Source organism: Cervus canadensis, chromosome 30 (assembly GCF_019320065.1).
Source record: "Cervus canadensis isolate Bull #8, Minnesota chromosome 30, ASM1932006v1, whole genome shotgun sequence".
In the NCBI taxonomy this organism is placed as follows: domain Eukaryota; kingdom Metazoa; phylum Chordata; class Mammalia; order Artiodactyla; family Cervidae; genus Cervus; species Cervus canadensis.
In genome coordinates this window covers 33915849-33935542 of record NC_057415.1, presented here as the reverse complement: position 1 = coordinate 33935542, position 19694 = coordinate 33915849, and the positions used below count along the sequence as shown (strand labels likewise).

The 19694-nt window shown below is 39.2% G+C and overlaps 1 protein-coding gene across 10 annotated transcripts in view; it reads right to left on the bottom strand.

Moving 5' to 3' along the window:
• KIAA1958 (KIAA1958 ortholog) overlaps window positions 1–19694 on the bottom strand; it is a 120413-nt gene that overhangs the window by 55899 nt on the left and 44820 nt on the right. For 9 of the 10 annotated variants that reach the window (XM_043453373.1, XM_043453370.1, XM_043453371.1 and 6 more), the window contains exon 2: window positions 5342–6533. In XM_043453373.1, the coding sequence (XP_043309308.1) occupies window positions 5342–6509 (1168 nt within the window). In that variant the 5' untranslated portion in view covers window positions 6510–6533. Of the gene's footprint in view, window positions 1–5341; window positions 6534–12104; window positions 12126–19694 lie in introns of those variants that run through there. The other variant, XM_043453368.1, reaches the window with a different exon arrangement.

Sequence of the window (19694 nt, the reverse complement as noted above, 5' to 3'; positions counted from 1 at the left end):
AAGGAGGAAAGTGCCCCTCAGCCAGAGGCTGGAGACCACCATCCCCAGTTCCTTAAACTCACTCTGATACGGGCGTTCTAGTACACATGATGAAACCTAAGACAACTCCCACCACTACCACCTCTCTGAGAGCTGCCCCTCGATCAGCGGGGGAGAAGGGAATCTGTGACGCTCAGGGAGCGGACGGGAGAGCCTGTGACAGTCAGGCAGGAGGGTCAAGGCGGGGTGATGTCCATGGACAGACACAGCTGAGGCCCGTGACACTCGGCTGGGGCGGAAGGAGCCTCCAAGAGGCTATGGGGAGGGGCGCTGAGAGAACTATCTCAACGGGCTCCCAGTGTCAGTGACACGTTTAAGGGTACGTAGTTTCATCAAGGTTTTGACCTGCTGTTTCTTCCTGTGGACATGCAGTCCATATCATAATGGGAGAGAGGAACCTGATTTCTTCCCTGTGCAATTAGGTGAGTGAAGAGTTGAATGGAACAGAGTCATTGTTTTTAGAGGATGTTGCAAATACCAAGCAGTGAGTCCTGGAAACTCCTGGGAGCAGGTATTTAATCTCCCCTCTGGAAACGTTCTCAACACTGACTACCTATCAACACGTGACTGCCTGGGTACTATGCACAGGCACTGGGACTGAAGAGAAGGGTGCTCGGTAGCTCCATTAAGCTGCCCTGAGCATTACAAAAGTACATGAGTAAACCAGGTAAGCATCTACTCCACTTACCTTCTTTTAAGAAGTCTACAACAAACTGTGGAAAATTTTTACAGAGATGAGAATACCAGACCATTTTACCTGCCTCCTGAGAAACCTGTAAGAAGGTCAAGAAGCAAGAGTTAGAATGGGACATGGAACTATTGACTGGTTCAAAACTGGGAAAGGAGTACATCAAAGCTGTATATTATCACCTTGCTTATTTAAAATATGTGAAATGCCAGGCTGGATGAATCATGAGCTGGAATCTAGACTGCTGGGAAAAATATCAACAACCTCAGATATGCAGATGATACCACTCTAATGGCAGAAAGTCAAGAGGAACTAAAGAGCCTCTTGATGAGGTGAAAGAGGAGAGTGAAAAAGCTGACTTAAAACTCAACATTCTGCCACAAGGGTGGTGTCATCTGCGTATCTGAGGTTATTAATATTTCTCCCAGCAATCTTGACTCTAGCTTGTGCTTCATCCAGCTCAGCATTTTGCATGATGTACTACTCTGCATATAAGTTAAGTAAGAAGGGTGACAATATACAGCCTTGACATACTCCTTTCCCCATTTGGAACCAGTCTGATGTTCCATGTCCAGTTCTAACTGTTGCTTCCTGACCTGCATACAGTTTTCTCAAGTGGCAGGTCAGGAGGTCTGGTATTCACATCTCTTAAAGAATTTTCCACAGTTTTTTGTGATCCACACAGTCAAAGGCTTTTGCGTAGTCAACAAAGCAAAAGTAGATTTTTTCTGGAACTCTCTTGCTTTTTCGATGATCCAACGGATATTGGCAATTTGATCTCTGGTTCCTCTGCCTTTTCTAAATCCAGCTTGAACATCTGGAAGTTCATGATTCACATACTATTGAAGCCTGGCTTGGAGAATTTTGAGCATTACTTTGCTAGCATGTGAGATAAGTACAATTGTGTGGTAGTTTGAACATTCTTTGGCATTGCCTTTCTTTGGGATTGGAATAAAAATGGATGTGTTCCAGTCCTGTGGCCACTGCTGAGTTTTCCAGATTTGCTGTACTACTCAGTCATAAAAAAGAATGAGATAATGGTGTTTGCAGCCTGGTGGCTCAGATGGTAAAGAATCTGCCTGCAATGCAGGAGACCAAGGTTCAGTCCCTGGGTTAGGAAGATCCCCTGTAGAAGGGAATGGCAACCCACTCCAGTACTCTGGCCTAGAAAATCCCATGGACAGAGGAGCCTGGCAGGCTACAGTCCATAGAGTCACAAAGAATTAACACAACTGAGTAACTATCACACACACATAGATGCAACTAGCGACTGTCATACTAAGTGAAGTTAGAAAGAGAAAGACATACCATATGATATCACTTATACATGGAATCTAAAATATGGCACAAATGAACCTACCTACAAAACAGAAACAGATTCATGGACACAGAGAGCAGATTCGTGGCTGCCAATGGGGATGGGGCAAGGAAGAGGGACAGACTGGGAAACTGGGTGGCTCAGACAGTAAAGAATCAGCCTGCAATGCAGGAGACCTGGGTTCGATCCCTGGGTTGGGAGGATACCCTGGAGGAGGGCATGGCAACCCACTCCAGTATTCCTACCTGGAGAATTCCATGGACAGAGGAGCCTGGGAGGCTACAGTCCATGGGGCTGCAAAGAGTCAGACTCAACTGAGCAACCTGGCACACAAACAGAGGAAATGATTACATTTAGAATGGATAAATAACAAGGTCCTACCGTGTAGCACAGAGAACTATATTCAGTACCCTGTGATAAAAGATGATGGAAAAGAATATAAAAAAAGAATGTATGTATGTGTATAACTGAGTCACTCTGCGTATAGCAGAGACTGGTGCAACACTGTAAATTAACTATATGTCAATAAAAAAAGGGAGAGTTCCTGCACAAAATCATAAAGGAAGCTGTGTGTATATACATATATTTAAGAGATATACACATTTAAAACTCAACTTATAATGCAATAAAAATTTAAATTTATGACAAATGCTCCAAATTTACATAAAAATCTCAAAAATTAATAGAATCCGAACCACTTGGAGATAGTCAATAATTCTTCTAACAATGGATGTCCTCTTTATGCATGACTACTAAGATTTGAGTTGAGCTTTATAATAGAGCTAACATGAAAATTAGTAATTTTATCCACACCTTGTTAACATTTTATAACTTTGTGAGTTTACTTCTGAATAGAAATAAGAATGGCTTTCCAATAGGGAAACAGATTTTTTGGGGGGAGGGAGCATGCTGTAGCCTATGGGATCTTAGTTTCATGACCATGGACTGAACCAAGGGCCACCGGCAGTGGAAGCACTGAGTCCTAACCACTGGACCACCAGGGTACTCCCAGGAAATAGAATTTAAATGGTATCAGTAAAACTAAACAAAATGGACAGTTTATTTTTGTTTCTGGCTGACTCAAGTCATTTGTCAAATTAGGGGTATAAATAAGCCAGAATCACAACTATTTAAGTGAAAAGGTACTACTTATATCCTATAGATATCAAGAATCAAATTTCTTAGAAAAAACTTTCACCAGCCTAATAAAGACAATGTTGTGTCTAATGATGTGAAGATTAAGTCAAAGACCATTTTGTGATTAAGTGATTGAAGTAAAACAAGAAAGGAAGGACAAGAGAAAGAGAGCCCAAGGAATGGGAGAAAATATTTACAAAATGTACATTTAATAAAAGAGTTAAAGCTAGAATTCACAGAACCCTTACAACTCACCAATAAAATGGCAACATAACTAGAAAATGGGCAAAGGATCTGAATGGATTTTCTCAAAAGAAGATACACAGATAAAAACCACAAGATACCACTTTACACACCCAGCAGGATAATTTTTTTTAAATGGAAAACAAGTGTTGGTGAGCATATGGAGAAACAGGAATCATTTAAAATTGTTGGTGAGACTGTAAAATGGTGAAGATGCTTTGGAACACAGTTTGGCAGCTCCTCAAAAAGTTAAACATAGAGTTACCATATGACCCAGAGATTCCACTTCTAGACAGTTGCCCAACAGAAATGAAAATGTATGTTCACATAAAAACATGTACATAAATTACATTAGCAGCAATATTTACCACAGCCAAAAAATGGACACAACTTAAGTGTCCATCAGTTGATAAAGGAAAAACAAAATGTGGTCTATCCATACAATGAAATATTATTTAATAATGAAATGGAAAATAATACTGATAGACACTACCAGATAGATTAACCTTAAAAAAATTATGCTAAGTACAAGAAGGCTGTCACAAAAGGCCATAAAATAAGAATCCATTTATATGAAATGTGCACAACAGGCAGATCTATAGAGACAGAAGTAGATTAGCAGTTGACAGGGGCTGTGAGAAGGGGAAAAAATGACTGCTAATGGGTATTGGGTTTCTTTCTGGGGTGATGAAAATATTCCAAAATTAGATAGTGGCGATAGTTATACAACTCTGTGAATATACCAAAAAACACCAAATTGTAAAACTTTAAAAGAGTTATTTTAAGGTACATGAATTTTATATCAATAAAGCTGTTCTTTTAAAAAGAAAGAAAAATGAATAAACTGAAAACCATAATTCTGAATCAGATATGAGTATTTTCCTTGTATATTTTATTATTAATACCAAGATTGTATTTGGAAATCATAAATTGAAGATTTCCTTTTGGAATCTTAAAGCTAACACTAAAATGGGGAAATATGTTTGCAAAGTAATGTCTTCCTAACTTTCAGGAAGTTAGAGGGCAAAAGCATAGATATCTCAGGCTTCCAGAAGCTTTTCCTAAAATACATGACTTTATGAGAAGAACTAAAATGAAACCAAAATGTGTCACGAATGTATGCTTTCTACATAGTACTCTGCATGTCTGTTCATCCCTTCCATGTTTCTGCTTCTGGCCTATCAGATTTGAATCATGAACCCAAAAGCATGACACTCAAACCCCTTCTATATAACAACAGCTCAGATTAAATAAATACTGAATGCTAGAATTTCAGAACATTTACCATGTTGGAATTACAGACAGGGGCCTCATATAACTATTTTCTTCTCCTCTCAATCCATTCTAGTTAGATCCATGTATTTCAGAAATGCAAGTTATCTGATTATTATATATTTTGAGAAAAAAGATAAACTACTTCTTCCAGATATATTTGTTTTTTTTTTTTAAACCTGTCTTAAATTGCCACACCACTAAAATGAATAAAGGGCTAAATTGGTTCCAATAAATAATATTGGGAAAAAAAATATTAGGTTTATTTTCATTATATGCCTAACCCAACATCATTTTGGCTTCAAAACTGTAACCAAATACCTTGATACTGATAGTAGAGCAAAGCTTTCAAAAATCATTTTACTATATAAAAATTCAGCTTCAGATCAGATACAAACCTTAAATCTAGCCACGTGATATCATCAGCACAAGCCTACAGCTATTCTCTCAGCCCTGAGGTGCACCGACTGGATGACGAATTTCCTTTTTATATCACCTGAATGCATTATATTTCGTTATTTCTATCTTTCTGAGAATAACGAAGGCCCAAACTCTAGCGAACCGGGCCAGCGGTTGTAGGCGTGCTGACGGCGCACAATGCCCTGATGTGCGTGAACGAGGGGCTGCCGCCTCCCGCGCCATACCTGGGATGCACTGGGCCATGGCCTCGGTGGTTATGCTTGGAGCGACTGTGGGCTGCTGCTGACTGGAGCTCACTTCCGGCTCTGTGTTAACTGAGGGAGAAAGGGCCACCTCACAGGAGGAGACCTGGCTGGGCAGATGGGACAGGAACTCTTCGGAAGCAACTTGTTCATCCTGTCCCGGCAGCTGCAGGGCAGACAGAGGGATGCTGATCTGTTTGTTAGGATGGGATGTGCTCACGGGCATCTGCATGGCCACGTGCGGGCTGGTGCCATGGGCACCAGGGGGTCCTCTGTTAGGTGACGCCAGAGATACCCTGGTGGTCTTCTGGACGACTGGTCTAGACATCACAGAGGGGGATGCGGACACACCATGTGGGTCCAGCTCTGTGCCGATGGCGGATGTTACGTGGGAAATCAGTTTAGCAGACCCTAAGGAGGGACCAGCATGAGTCTGAGACTTGGGTTTTGCCATCTGTGTCAATGACAGGGCTGGTCCATCTACACCTCCAGTCAGCTCTGCATTCGCCACAATATAGTAATCTTCGGGAATTTCTTGTTTGATCTTCTTAATGATGACATCACTGCTGCATTCATCAATCATTTGAGTCTGGGAGCTCGAATGGAGAGAAGATGGGACTATTCCAGGCCTTTTTCGTGCAATGCTTTGAGGCCTCTGCGGTTGGGGTTCAAAGTCACTATCTTCATCTGTAACAGAAGACTCACAAACCATGTCAAACAGAGTGTTTTCATCTTCATACTCTTCAACAGCTTCATCCAGTTCAGAGGGCTCACTGCAATAAGAGAAGTCACAAGAGTCTCTGGTCCGATTACAGTCTAGCTTTGTTTTCACTGGTCTCCCAGGGTACCTTTCAACAGGGCTAGTTTGAGTCTCAGAGGGCACGCCAATTATACTGGGACTATCAGAGTTAAAACTTCTGTTATCCTGGAAACAGACCCTTTCTTGGGAGCCAGCTCTGCAAGTAGCTGTCAGTGGCCAGTGATAAGCATGGCCTGCACTACAGCCCCACATTGCTGTCAGGTTCCCATGGGAACCTTCTGAAAGTAAATGTTTCAGGTTTGGAATGAGGCTGCAAATGGTCCCATGGCTGTGGGCCCAGCTGACCAATTTGGATAGATTCTCAGATGAGGTATGAAGGCAATCCTCCATGTTACAGGATCAGCAGTGTCCTTCCTAAAAGGAAATAATCAAAATAAGAAGCCATTATTACCCAATATATTCCCAGATCTCAATCACTTCAATTTCCATGAACTATGATTAGCTGGCACACAATAAAAGTAATAGTTAATATCATGTATATGGGCAGAGACTGGAAGAGAATGTAGGGAAAAAATAAAAACAGTTTATGGTTTCTGGCTGTGGGATTTGAGAATTATCTGTTATTTCCTTTATTGTTATTAGTATAATGTCTACACAAGAAAAAAAAGTGAAAAAAAAAACCAAGCAATAAAAAAGAGGTGAACTTTTTCATAGCACACTTTACTTTCAAAGTTACAAAGAGATAGGTTCAATTAACCAGGAGGATGAATTTCTAATTTCACCTTCCACCACCATAAACTTCATTACTAGAGGAAGATCCATTCTAGGCTTAGATCCATTCTAGGATGGATGGGAGAGAAGGGATGTCTGACTGTTTTCTGCTAGACACCAGAAAACAAATGACATTACTGGGAGTCCATGAAGAAAATGTGGGGCTAAATCTGAGATGTGGGGAAGAAAACTCTTTTAACAGAGAAGGGAAAACAGACTGAAAGGAGAGCCACTAGAGGCCCCTGCTGGGACGGGGTGCAGGCAGGCTGCAGACCAGAAGCAAGGATGGGTAGGATGGGTGCCAGACCCTAACCAAGTCTTAGGAGCAGGCTTCCCATCTTCTTGCTGTCTGAAATTCCTGAAACACTGTCTTATCTCACAATTCAGAGGTAAAAAGATTCATCCGGTATATTTTACCATCTTAGGTTCCTATACACACAAGTTGGTATATAACCAACTACCAAAATAGAAATAAATCATTCTTTATTGGACAGAGGTCAAAAAGAATACTTGTTACGGGTACTTGACTGGGTAAGAATAAGGACAACATAATGGGCAAAAAAAGTGAAAAAAGGTACAGACGGAATCCATGTGTGACTGGAAACGTCTAATAAGGCTCTGACAAAAGGAAGACCCTGGGAAGAACTAGCAAGAAGGAACACGGATCTTGATGTGTGTTCCCTGGTCATCGGCAGCTGTGAGTGACAAGAGGCACTCGCTGGTGGTGCGCTCTGTACTACGGTGCCACGGTCCAACTGCAATGCCATGTGACCCTATGAAAGGTGAATTTGAGCCTCCATTCTCTGCCCTGCCTCCATGGCACACCATCAGCAGAGTTTGGTAAATTCAAACCCTTTAACATGTTTCATAACATGTGCGCTACAGCCTCTCTAACACAGCCACGGCCACAGTCAACCTCCCAAGCCTCATTTTCTACTATGGTTTTCTCTTGCATTTCTTGTGGTCTCCTCCTCCCTAAAAACAGTTTCTCACTGCCCCTGGGCCGCTAAAAACTTTCTCTGCCTTGATATGCAGTGTTCCTCTTTCTTTACCTGGAAAACCCTTTCAGGGGTGACCTCAGGACCACCTTCTGTTGAAGTCATTTTAGATACTCTTTGAGCCTCAGAGATTTTAGATTCTCTTCCTGTACTTCAATTATCTCAGAGAACTTGGCCTTTACTGTACCATTATCACTGACATTCTTATCCATCTCTCAGACTTGCCTAAGGATTACCTGAGGACAGGGACTATGACATAATTTTTCATTCATCAATGAGGACCTACTTAGGGATAGAGAGACTAATAAGATATGGTTGTGCTGGAGATCTCATAATCTATTGTAGATGCTGAATATATGAATGAAGAGTGAATGAATAAATATATAAATACTGGAAGCACCATCCACACTGACAAAAGGAACATATAAGACCCTCAAATAAAAAACATGAAATTCCCTCCTCTGACTTTTACTGTAATCATTTAAGGGATAAGAGGATTTTCTCCCCAAGGGTGTAAACAGAAACACAGCTGCCTTGTGTATGCAGGAGAGTAATACATGAACAACCAGATTTTATGAAGCAGCACAAACTGGGAAGATCCCCTGGAGGAGGAAATGGCAACCACTCTGGTGTTCTTGCCGGGGGAACCCCTTGGACAGAGGAGCCTGGCGGGCTACAGTCCACGGGATCACAGAGAGTTGGACACGACTGAGCATTTGAGTGCACAGACACAACAAATCAAAAGAAAAGGGACTGGTGTAGGAGTCAAGAACTTCAAATTTTCATTCTGGAACTCATGTCTTTGGCCTCTAATAATTCACTAATTATCTCTAAGTCTAAAATGACAGGACTACGATCCTTATGCTTCTTTCATGATCTAGCAATTTAGGATCCTATTTCATTTATATTCCTTTCATATAACTTTAAAGTAGAAATTCAGATAGACGAGAAAGACTGGAGGCAGTGCTGGTATTTGTTTTTTGAGCTTTCTTAACATACCTGCTTAGTTAGCGTGGCAGAGACTGCGATTTGCCTACCCAGTATCCAATCTCTCTTATTTATTACAGAGTCCCAATCTGCTGGGGCCGCAATATGCTCACCTAAAACATATTTCCCAGATTCCTTTGATATGGAAAATATCATATGACACAGTTCTAGCCAACGATATCCAAACAGAAGTCACTGGGTGGAGTTTCTGCCTCAGAAATATAGACTTGTCCGGTTTTTGCCTTTCTCCCTTTGTCCTTTCCTTTCTTCCTGCTGGGAACAAGGACATGATGGCTGGGCCTCCAGAGGTCATCTCAGGAGCAGGAAATAAGGACTTAAGGATGGGAAGGAATAGCCAGAGGAGCTTGGTGATATGACGGAGCCGCTCCACCAGCTCTGAACTGCCTAAGATTCCTTGTTACGTAACGGGAAAGATTAAACTCTGATCTAGCTTAAGTCACTGCCACTGAGTATTTGATTTATACAAAGCTGAACTCAACTACTAATACCCAAAAAGAATACATTCATCTCTGGTTTTGGAAACCTTACAGCAGAATCCTTCATTTTCTTTGCACTATACTCCAGGACAATTGTTTCTCAGACTGGATTCAACAAATGAACCTTGGGAGGGTGGTAATTTATGTCATAATGTTAACCGTTTTCATTTTTATCATAATAAAATACAATTAATATTATCATATTATGAATCATCTAAATCTTATATCTAAGTATTGCCTTGTAATTTCAGTTATGCTTTGCCTTTGTATCTACACTCACATTAGTGTCCATAATCACTGAAAGTGACATCAGTCAACTTTCAATTTGTTGGGAAACCTGTTCATGATGTATTCTTTTTTACCAGATATAAATACAAAACTACTTTTCTGCATTAATAATTGCCAAATGAGAAGTATTATGATTTGACATCAGGAAAATGGCATATTGGAAGGACTGATGCTGAAACTCTAATACTTTGGTCACCTGATGCAAAGACTTGACTCATTAGAAAAAGACCCTGATAAGGCAGGAGGAGAAGGGGACGACAGAGGATAAGATGGCTGGATGGCATCATCGACTCAATGGATGTGAGTCTGAGCAAGCTCCGGGAGTTGGCGATGGACAGGGATGCCTAGTGTGCTGCAATCCGTGGGGTCGCAAAGGGTTGGATGTGACTGAGCAACTGAACTGAAATGGCATATGTGATGATGAAGTAATACATCTCTTTAAATGTCACAGACTGATGAGAAAAGAAGTAAATGATATATGCTCATAGGAAAAAATCATATACATTACGGCACAGTATTTAAATGGTAACAGTTCAAACTGTAAAAATGTGGCAGAATCAAAATACAAAACTGCATATGCCTGTGGAAGTCAAAAGTACTTACTGTCCAGGTAAAAGTTACTATACAGAAGTAAAATAGTACATTTGCTGAAGACCCACAGCCAGAAAAAACTTAAAAGGCAAAGTGGATAAAACTTTATATTTTATTAAAAGCTTAGCCACTTAATTCTATAATAATCATCAACTTTAAGAACAACAGGTAGTAATAATAAGTCATTTTTATTACATTCTGAAACTCACTTGCAATCTCATGAAGAGGCTCTTAAACTTTTCTTAAGTACCATAAAATGAAAATATTTTTCCAGTATTACTATTAATATAATTCAGCCAGGCAACCAATGTTAACTGGTAGTTATGAGAACATAATTAGCTAATATTTGAGGTACTTAAATGAACTGAGTCTAAGCTGACAAGGAATAGCTATCAATATACTACAATATATTTTAAGTTTATACAAAAGAGAATCAATAATAAGGCAATCAAGGTATTTTCAAACTACTGAGAATAAGTACAGCTAGCTCTTGAACAATGTGAATTTGAACTGTGCAGGTGTACCTATACACTGATATTTTTCAATAGTAAGTAGCACTACGGTACTACACAGTCCATGGTTGATTGAATCCATGGTTGTTGAGGAACCATAGATATTAAGAGCCTACTATAAATTATATACAGATTAACCCAGAAGCAGTTCAAGGATTAACTATAGTTTCTAGAATATACTGATTTCCTTCAGCAGTTTGATGACAAGCTCTATGCTGAAAAATAATGCTTCTTCTGTATTTTCAAGAATTCAAAATAACTTCAGGAAAGATTTTCCCATATCTTATATGGGTGATGATTGGATTAGACACTCAGTATTACAGATTATGGGACACCTCATTAAAAATTGAACCTCAAGGAGGCCTGCCTAGCAGAGTCTAAGAGATTTGATTATCCTAAATCAGCAAAGCTATAAAGTTATTATCACCACATTGTATGTTAACTTAGGTAAGCAGACATTCTATGTATTAGTATTCATATTGTTAAAGCCAAAATCAGAAACATATTAAACACAGAATCAGACTTGCTATCATCAAACCTAACATTAATCATTAGGTTTCAGAACAACAATATAAAACTATTGTTATAGTTAATATTTATTGAGCAATTATTGATTGCCAGGCACTACTCTAGGACTTGACATATCAATAATTCTAATTCTATCAAAAATCCTAATGAGTTAGGTAACTTATCATCTTGGGAAAAATAATGGTAGAGCCAAAATTTGAACTTCAGTCTTAACTCTAGAGCCCATGCTCTTAATTAATATACTATACTGCTTCCAGCAATATAATAGTAGAAAAATACTATCTCAAGTCTTGTCTTCTAGCACATTAATGTTGTTAATTTGAGCCTATGTTAGTTTTATAGTTTTACTTAGTTGAATTTGTATGTCTTTTCTGATTTATAGCTTTATCAGAACTATAAGCATGCATTTTATGTATAAACATATTTAAGTAACATTATGATAAAAAAAATAAACCAGCACTAGGTATAAAGAAGATTTATGAAAATATTTTTTTCAAAAGTTTGGACAAAGCTTTTTGTTCAAACAAAAAGGCATTGTTCAAACAAAAAGGGAAAAAAAGGTGTAAAAAATTATGTCACTTTTCCAAAGCCTGACAAAGTGGGCTACCAGTCAAATACTGTGAATATCTAGTTGGCTTTCACCTGACTTTGGTTACAACAATCGCCCCACAGTTGTTGCAGTCTTTCTCTTTATGAGGTACTGAACCTTTCAAAGGATTTGTTATTTCAATACCAACAAATGTGGTGGTAGTTTAGTTCCTAAGTCGCTAGTCAGTAAGTCCAACTCATGCAACTCCATTAACTGTAGTCTACCAGGCGCCTCCATCCATGGGATTTCTCAGGCAAGAATACTGGAGTAGGTCGCCATTTCCTTCTCTGGAGGATCTTCTCAACCCAGGGACTGAACCCGAGTCTCCTGTGTTGCAGGCAGATTCTTTACCAGTGAGCCACCTGGGAAGCCAATATATTAAATACTCAGGAATAAATCCAAGCTTCTATACTGAAAACGACAAAACACTACTGAGAGAAATTAAACATGACCTAAATAAATAGAGGTATATACCATATTTGTAGGTTGGGAGATTCAATAGTCCTAGGATCAATTCAAGATCAATCCTGAACTGATCTATATATTCAGTGGAATCCCAAAGAAAATTCTACCTGACATTTCAAGTAGAAAATGACAAGTTGATTCTAAAATTTATATGGAAATACAAATAACTTAGAATAAGCAAAATTCTAAAATAAGAATAAAGTCGGAAGACTCACTCTACCTGATTTCAACACTTAAAATTTCCAGCTCAGTAATCAAGATCATAGGGGTAATGACAAGAGAATAGACACATACATCAATGGAACAGAGTAAATATCTAAAAACAGACCCACACATATTTGGTCAATTGATTTTTGAAAAAACTGTAAAGATAATTCAGTAGGAAACGAAAATCTTTCCAACAAATGGTGTTGGATCAATTGGATATCCATTAAAAAAAAAAAAATCAACCTATTAACTATGTAACTATTAGGCCTTAGCAGGGATGGAGAAGAGATCCATTAAACTTAAACACACTTAACACAGTTACTTCTTCCACGAGTTCCCCTGAGTAACATTCAATGCAAAGGAAACTTGGGTATGGTCTAAAAAGCTCTGATGATGTCTCACTAAACTAACAGATCAGTGATTTAAAAACCCAGAAATAAAAGAAAATAAAACAAAAAATGGGAAGTACTGGCTCTTTAAAAATAAAAAACAGAAATAAGGTTAGTCTGTGTTTCCTTACTTACTGAGGATGACACAGCTTTCTATTTCACTTGCCCACTAACTAGGACTCTTAGAACCTAAGAAGTAGATCACATAAGCTTAATTTCTCCATATTCCCATTAAAGGATACAATTTATTATACATGTTAAATATGGAAAACTACTAAAACAACAGAGATTTTACAAAAAAAATCTGAAGAAAAAAGCTACAACATTAATGTACAATAGTGTGCAGAAAGGAGGTACAACTTAAAAAAACAGAGTAAAGGATATAGACAGGGTATTTATTGCTACTGAAGCCTACAATGTGCTTCCCAAATTTAAAATACATCTACTGTTTGAAAAACTTTTATATGTAAATTATATAAATTAGTACAGACATTAATAGTGGACTTAAAAATAAAGAATTCAGAAAATATAATACTTGCTTTTACTTTTAATATAGTATATTTATTAATTTTCAAATGTCACAAGTACCATGTGACTATTATGTAATTTCTGGAAATAGATAAATCTAAAAGATACTTTGTACATAGTAAGTTTGAAAATCACACTAAAAATATTTTAATTATATACCATGAATGTATAACATATATTTCATTTACATTTCAATTCAGTACATATCTACTGAATACTTATTATAAGCTAAACACTAGAGTAAGCTGTATCCCCTTCAAATATATATTTTAGTCCTAACTCTCACTACCTCAGAATCATCTTACTTGGAAACAGGGTCATTGCAGATGTAGACAGTTAAGTTTCGACGAGGTCATAGAGAGATAGGGTAGTCCCCTAATCTGACATGACTGGTGTCCTTATAAGAAAGACAGACACATATGGAGAAAGCCATGAGACAATGAAGGCAGAGACTGGTGTTACGCAGCAGCAAGCCAAGGAATACCAAAAATTGCCAGCAAACCACCAGAAAGAAGCTGGAAGAGGAAAGATTCCCTGCAGTTTTCAAAAGGGACGTGGTCCTGCCAACATCTCAGTTTGGGACTTCTAGCCTCCAGAACTGTGGGACAACAAACGTCTGTTTTCTTTTATGCCACCCAGTTTGTGGTACTTTGCTAGGCAGCCCTAGGAAACTAATGCACATTGTGTGAAGCATTCCAAAAAAAAAGTAGACAAAACTAGTGTTCCTAACTTCTAGAAGTTCAGAGTTTAATAGTACACTATGTAAGTCAATTAATTAATAGACTCTGATATAATGTAAGTAAATGTTTCAAGTATGGGGATAATAATTGATTCTACTTCTTGGCTGAGGAATGCAAAGGAAGTCAGGACCTGCTTCCTGAAAGAGACTCTACACACAGGCACAGTGACTTGAAACAGTATGGTGATTTTAGGCAGCGATAAGGATTCAGTTATTACTGGCTTCTGACATGTAAGATGGAAACAATGGAAAAAGATTAAACTGCAGAATAATGCAGGGGCAAAAGCATGATGATCAAAGAGCTTGAGAGTTTACCTTGTGAAGGGCCTAAACCAGAAAAAAATGCAAGGGCCAAACTTGTATAAAGATCATTTTTGAGGTAGATTAAAAGGTAGCAAGGGGCAAAAGAGGCTATTTTAGAAGTCTAGACCAGAGGCTTAAGGAATTAAAAACAAAGAGAAATACAGAGTGAAGTAAGCCAGAAAGATAAAGACCAATACAGTATACTAACGCATATATATGGAATTTAGAAAGATGGTAACGATAACCCTATATGCAAAACAGAAAAAGAGACACAGATGTACAGAACAGACTTTTGGACTCTGTGGGAGAAGGCGAGGGTGGGATGTTTTGAGAGAACAGCATCGAAACATGTATATTATCAAGGGTGAAACAGATCACCAGCCCAGGGTGGATGCCTGAGACAAGTGCTCAGGGCTGGGGCACTGGGAAGACCCAGAGGGATCGGGTGGAGAGGGAGGTGGGAGGGGGGATCGGGATGGTGAATACATGTAAATCCATGGCTGATTCATGTCAATGTATGACAAAAACCACTACAATACTGTAAAGTAATTAGCCTCCAACTAATAAAAATAAATGGAAAAAAAAAAGAGAGAAAGAGAGTACAGATCTGTTAGAAGGTAACAGGCAGCAACTGGGGATGAACTGCTTTTGAGGAACAAGGGTGAAAAAAGAGGCTAGAATAATTTCCAGGTTTCTATTCTGAGAGCCAGCCAGAATAGATCTGTTCTCAATCCAGACAAATACCAGAAGAGGAAGAGCAAATGTATAGGTTAGAGGTGATGATTTGTTCAATTTCCTTTAAAAAGTAATAAGATTCAGGAATCACTGATATTAATAGCATAACATGAACAATCTATGCAACTTACACATAAAAATCTCCCAATTTATCTCCCAGGTAGACAAGTATGCCTTTCTATGAAGAGTATATGCTTTATCTGACTTTGCAACACCAGTTAAGGTAATTTGAAAATTGAAAACCATTTCAGTTGACTTTTAAAGTCATTTTAGTCAGGTTTCTTGGGTTGAGAGAATAAAATTCTGCCCTCAGAGAGATTCACTGTTCACTGAACTTACTTCTTTGAGTCAAATGTAAAAATGTCACCTGTCATCCATACTTTAAACAAATATGGATTAAGCATTGTGAAGCACTGGCTGCTTCCTGCAAAGAGAAGGGTGACAAAGACACACAGTTTACATCATCACAGAGCTTAGTCCAGAGGACAGCAAAACGATAAAACAAGAAACTGCAATCAAGCGTAGTAAGTGCTACAAAGAGACAAAACGTGGTGTCACAGGAACACAAGCATGGGCATCTAATCTGGACCAAGGTGAGTCAAGAAAAGTTACCTAGTGATGTGCAAGCTGCATACTGAGGGATGCATAGAGGTTAGTGGGGTGAGAGGCAGGGAAAGTGTCCCATTTGAAAATTCAGAAAACATAGAGAACAACGTTTGAAAAAATGGAAGTTGTTCAGTACGGCTGAACAGAAGAATGTAAGGAGGGATTCACAAGGAGTGAAGAATGTGTAAGATGCATCTGAAAAGGCAGATAAGGACCAGTTCAAGAAGATTTTCTAGACTATGTTAAAAAAAAAATCCTTTGGGCTTTATTATAGAGATAATAAAAAAAAGTATTCTATGATTATAAAAAAGAAAGTGACTTTAGAATCATCATTCTGGTAATTGTTGGAAGTGGGCCAAGTTGGAGACAAGGATCCAGATAGGCGAGAGAATGAAATAATTCAGGTAAGATATAACGGTAACCCACCTGGGATGGTGGTAGGACAGATTTTACAAGAATGACAGATTTGAAAACCAAGTTAAGACGCAGAAGATGAAAGATTAGATTTGGGAGGCAGAAGGAAGGAAGAACTTAGAGATTATGACTTGGCCACTGAGAAAAAGTTTGGTTTATGCCATGTTACTTTGAGGTGCCTTTAAAACATCCAAAGGGAGGTATCAAACAAGCAACTGAATATACATATAGTTCAGTTCAGTCGCTCAGTTGTGTCTGACTCTTTGCAACCCCATGGACTGCAGCACACCAAGCCTCCCTGTCCATCACCAACTCCCAGAGTTTACTCAAACCCATGTCCATTGAGTCCATGATGCCATCCAACCATCTCATCCTGTCATCCCCTTCTCTTCTCGCCTTCAATCTTTCCCAGCATCAGGGTCTTTTCAAATGAGTCAGTTCTTCACATCAGATAGCCAAAGTATTGGAGTTTCAGCTTCAGCATCAGTCCTTCCAATGACTATTCAGCACTGATTTCCTTTAGGATGGACTGGTTGGATATCCTTGCAGTCCAAGGGACTCTCAAGAGTCTTCTCCAACACCACAGTTCAAAAGAATCAATTCTGCACTCAGCTTTCTTTATAGTCCAACTCTCACATCCATACATGACTACTGAAAAAACCATAGCCTTGACTAGACGGACCTTTGTCGACAAAGTAATGTCCCTGCTTTTCAATAAGCTATCTAGGTTGGTCATAACTTTTCCTCCAAGGAGCAAGCATCTTTTAATTTCATGGCTGCAGTCATCATCTGTAGTGATTTTGGAGCCCCCCCAAAAAAGTCAACACTTCCCCATCTATTTGCCATGAAGTGATGGGATTGGATGTCATGGTCCTAGTTTTCTGAATGTTGAGCTTTAAGCCAACTTTTTCACTCTCCTCTTTCACTTTCATCAAGAGGCTCTTTAGTTCTCTGCTTTCTGCCATTAAGGGTGGTGTCATCTGTATATCTGAGGTTATTGATATTTCTCCTGGCAATCTTGATTCCAGCTTGTGCTTCCTCCAGCCCAGCGTTTCTCATGATATACTCTGCATTATAAGTTAAATAAGCAGGGTGACAATATACAGCCTTGACATACTCCTTTTCCTATTTGGATCCCGTCTGTTGTTCCATGTCCAGTTCTAACTGTTGCTTCCTGATCTGCACACAGATTTCTCAAGAGGCAGGTCAGGTGATCTGGTATTCTCATCTCTTTCAGAATTTTCCAGTTTGTTGTGATCCACACAGTCAAACGCTCTGGCAGTCAATAAAGCAGAAGTAGATGTTTTTCTGGAACTCTTGCTTTTTTGATGATCCAATGGATGTTGGCAATTTGATCTCTGGCTCCTCTGCCTTTTCTAAAACCAGCTTGAACATCTGGAAGTTCATAGTTCACGTACTGTTGAAGTCTGGCTTGGAGAATTTTGAGCATTACTTTGCTAGCGTGTGAGATGAGTGCAATTGTGCAGTAGTTTGCGCATTCCTTGGCATTGCCTTTCTTTGGGACTGGAATGAAAACTGACCTTTTCCAGTCCTGTGGCCACAGCTGAGTTTTCCAAATTTGCTGGCATATTGAGTGCAGCACTTTCACAGCATCATCTTTCAGGATTTGAAATAGCTCAACTGGAATTCCATCACCTCCACTAGCTTTGTTTGTAGTGATGCTTCCCAAGGCCCATTTGACTTCTCATTCCAGGATGTCTGGCTCTAGGTGAGTAATCACACCATCGTGATTATCTGGGTCATGAAGATCTTTTTTGTATAGTTCTGTATATTCTTGCCACCTCCTCTTAATATCTTCTGCTTCTGTTAGGTCCATACCATTTCTGTCCTTTATACATATAGATCAGTATCAAAAGATGGATAAAAGGAATGATGCAAAGTATCTATGAACATTTTCCACAATCATAATACAGAGGATAAAAACTGGACATACAAAATGACATTAGCAATAGCCTGGTGAACTCTGAACTCAAGGATTTTGAGTTCATTTAGGGATTTACTTAAATTTGATCATGGTGCTGGGGGAAAAGGTGGGGGAACCGTTACCTTGGCAATTGACGGCTAATTTTCCTTTATCTCAGTAGTGCACATTCCCCCTCCTGTTTCTATTTCTTTATACAGGAACTCAAGATGAAAGGGAATTAAATGTATGACCTTAAACTGAGACTGCAGAAACACCATCTGACACGTGTCAATGTTGAGATTACCTGAGAGATGAGATGCAGTAAATCAAAATAAGGATTATAGGAAGACAGATACAAAAGGAAGTTGAGGTCACTCAGGTGCAAAGCAAAGAATCAGCAACATTCTCCAGTGACTGATGCAGATAAAGGGACTTCTGAGTCTCCCAAAAAGCGCCTCACTGGTAGAAGTTGTGGATAAGTCTGGTTAAGTGAAGGTCACATCAAACTTTCTAGAATTCAACTACCCTCCTCCAAAACCAATCTTACATACAAAAAACAAAAAAACACCAACTCAAAGTAGTTGTGTACATAGACTATTCTGGAAGTGTACGAAAGCCATCTCATGTGGGCTGGGATAGCACAGGGGTTAAGAGCAGGCACTCCACTGCCAGATGCCTGAGTTTACATGGTGACTCTACCACTTGCTAGCTACTGACCTTGGGCAAGTTACTTCACTTCTCTGCACCTCAGTTACCTAATCTGTAAAATGACAGTAAGAATAGCACCAACCTCAGGGACTTCCCTGGTGGTCCAGTGGTTAAGACTCTGTGCTTCCACTGCAGAGGGCGTGGGTTTGACCACTAGTTGGGGAACTAAGATCCCACATGCCTCACAGCATGGCCAAAGAAAAAAGAACACCACCAATTTCATACTGTTATTATGAGGATTAAACTTTTCATACTATAAAACACTCAGAACAATTACTTGACAACTGTTTAACTGAAATTAGGGGCTTTCCCCCCCATTTCGGTGGTCTGAATATTGCACAAAGAACATGAGATATAGCACCATACACTCACGGAAGAATGAGATCCAAAAAAAAAACACTACGGTATGGTATGCTCAGTCAAGAATGAAGTCCTCATTTAACTTTCTCAGACTCCTCAGATTAACATCAAAGTTCACTCCTAAATTCAGAGCAGCAAAACAGAACAAGGCTCAGTTTCCCTGACATCCCTGGGAGTCAAGCAAATAGGTCCTTAGACTAGATACAGGACTTATTCTGCAGCTACCTTAAAATTTCAGTTCCAGGGTTTCTAAAGAGCAATCTTCTGGACTTCCCTTCACATACCAATACTGATTGACCTTAGGCCACCAGGCACTAGGAATACTAGTGAGCAAGACAGTCATACACTATACAAAGCTCAGGGTGGCAGGGTGGGAGGGGACAAACAACTAATAATACATGAAATATTTTTGTTGCAGTTTTGATAAAAATTTTGC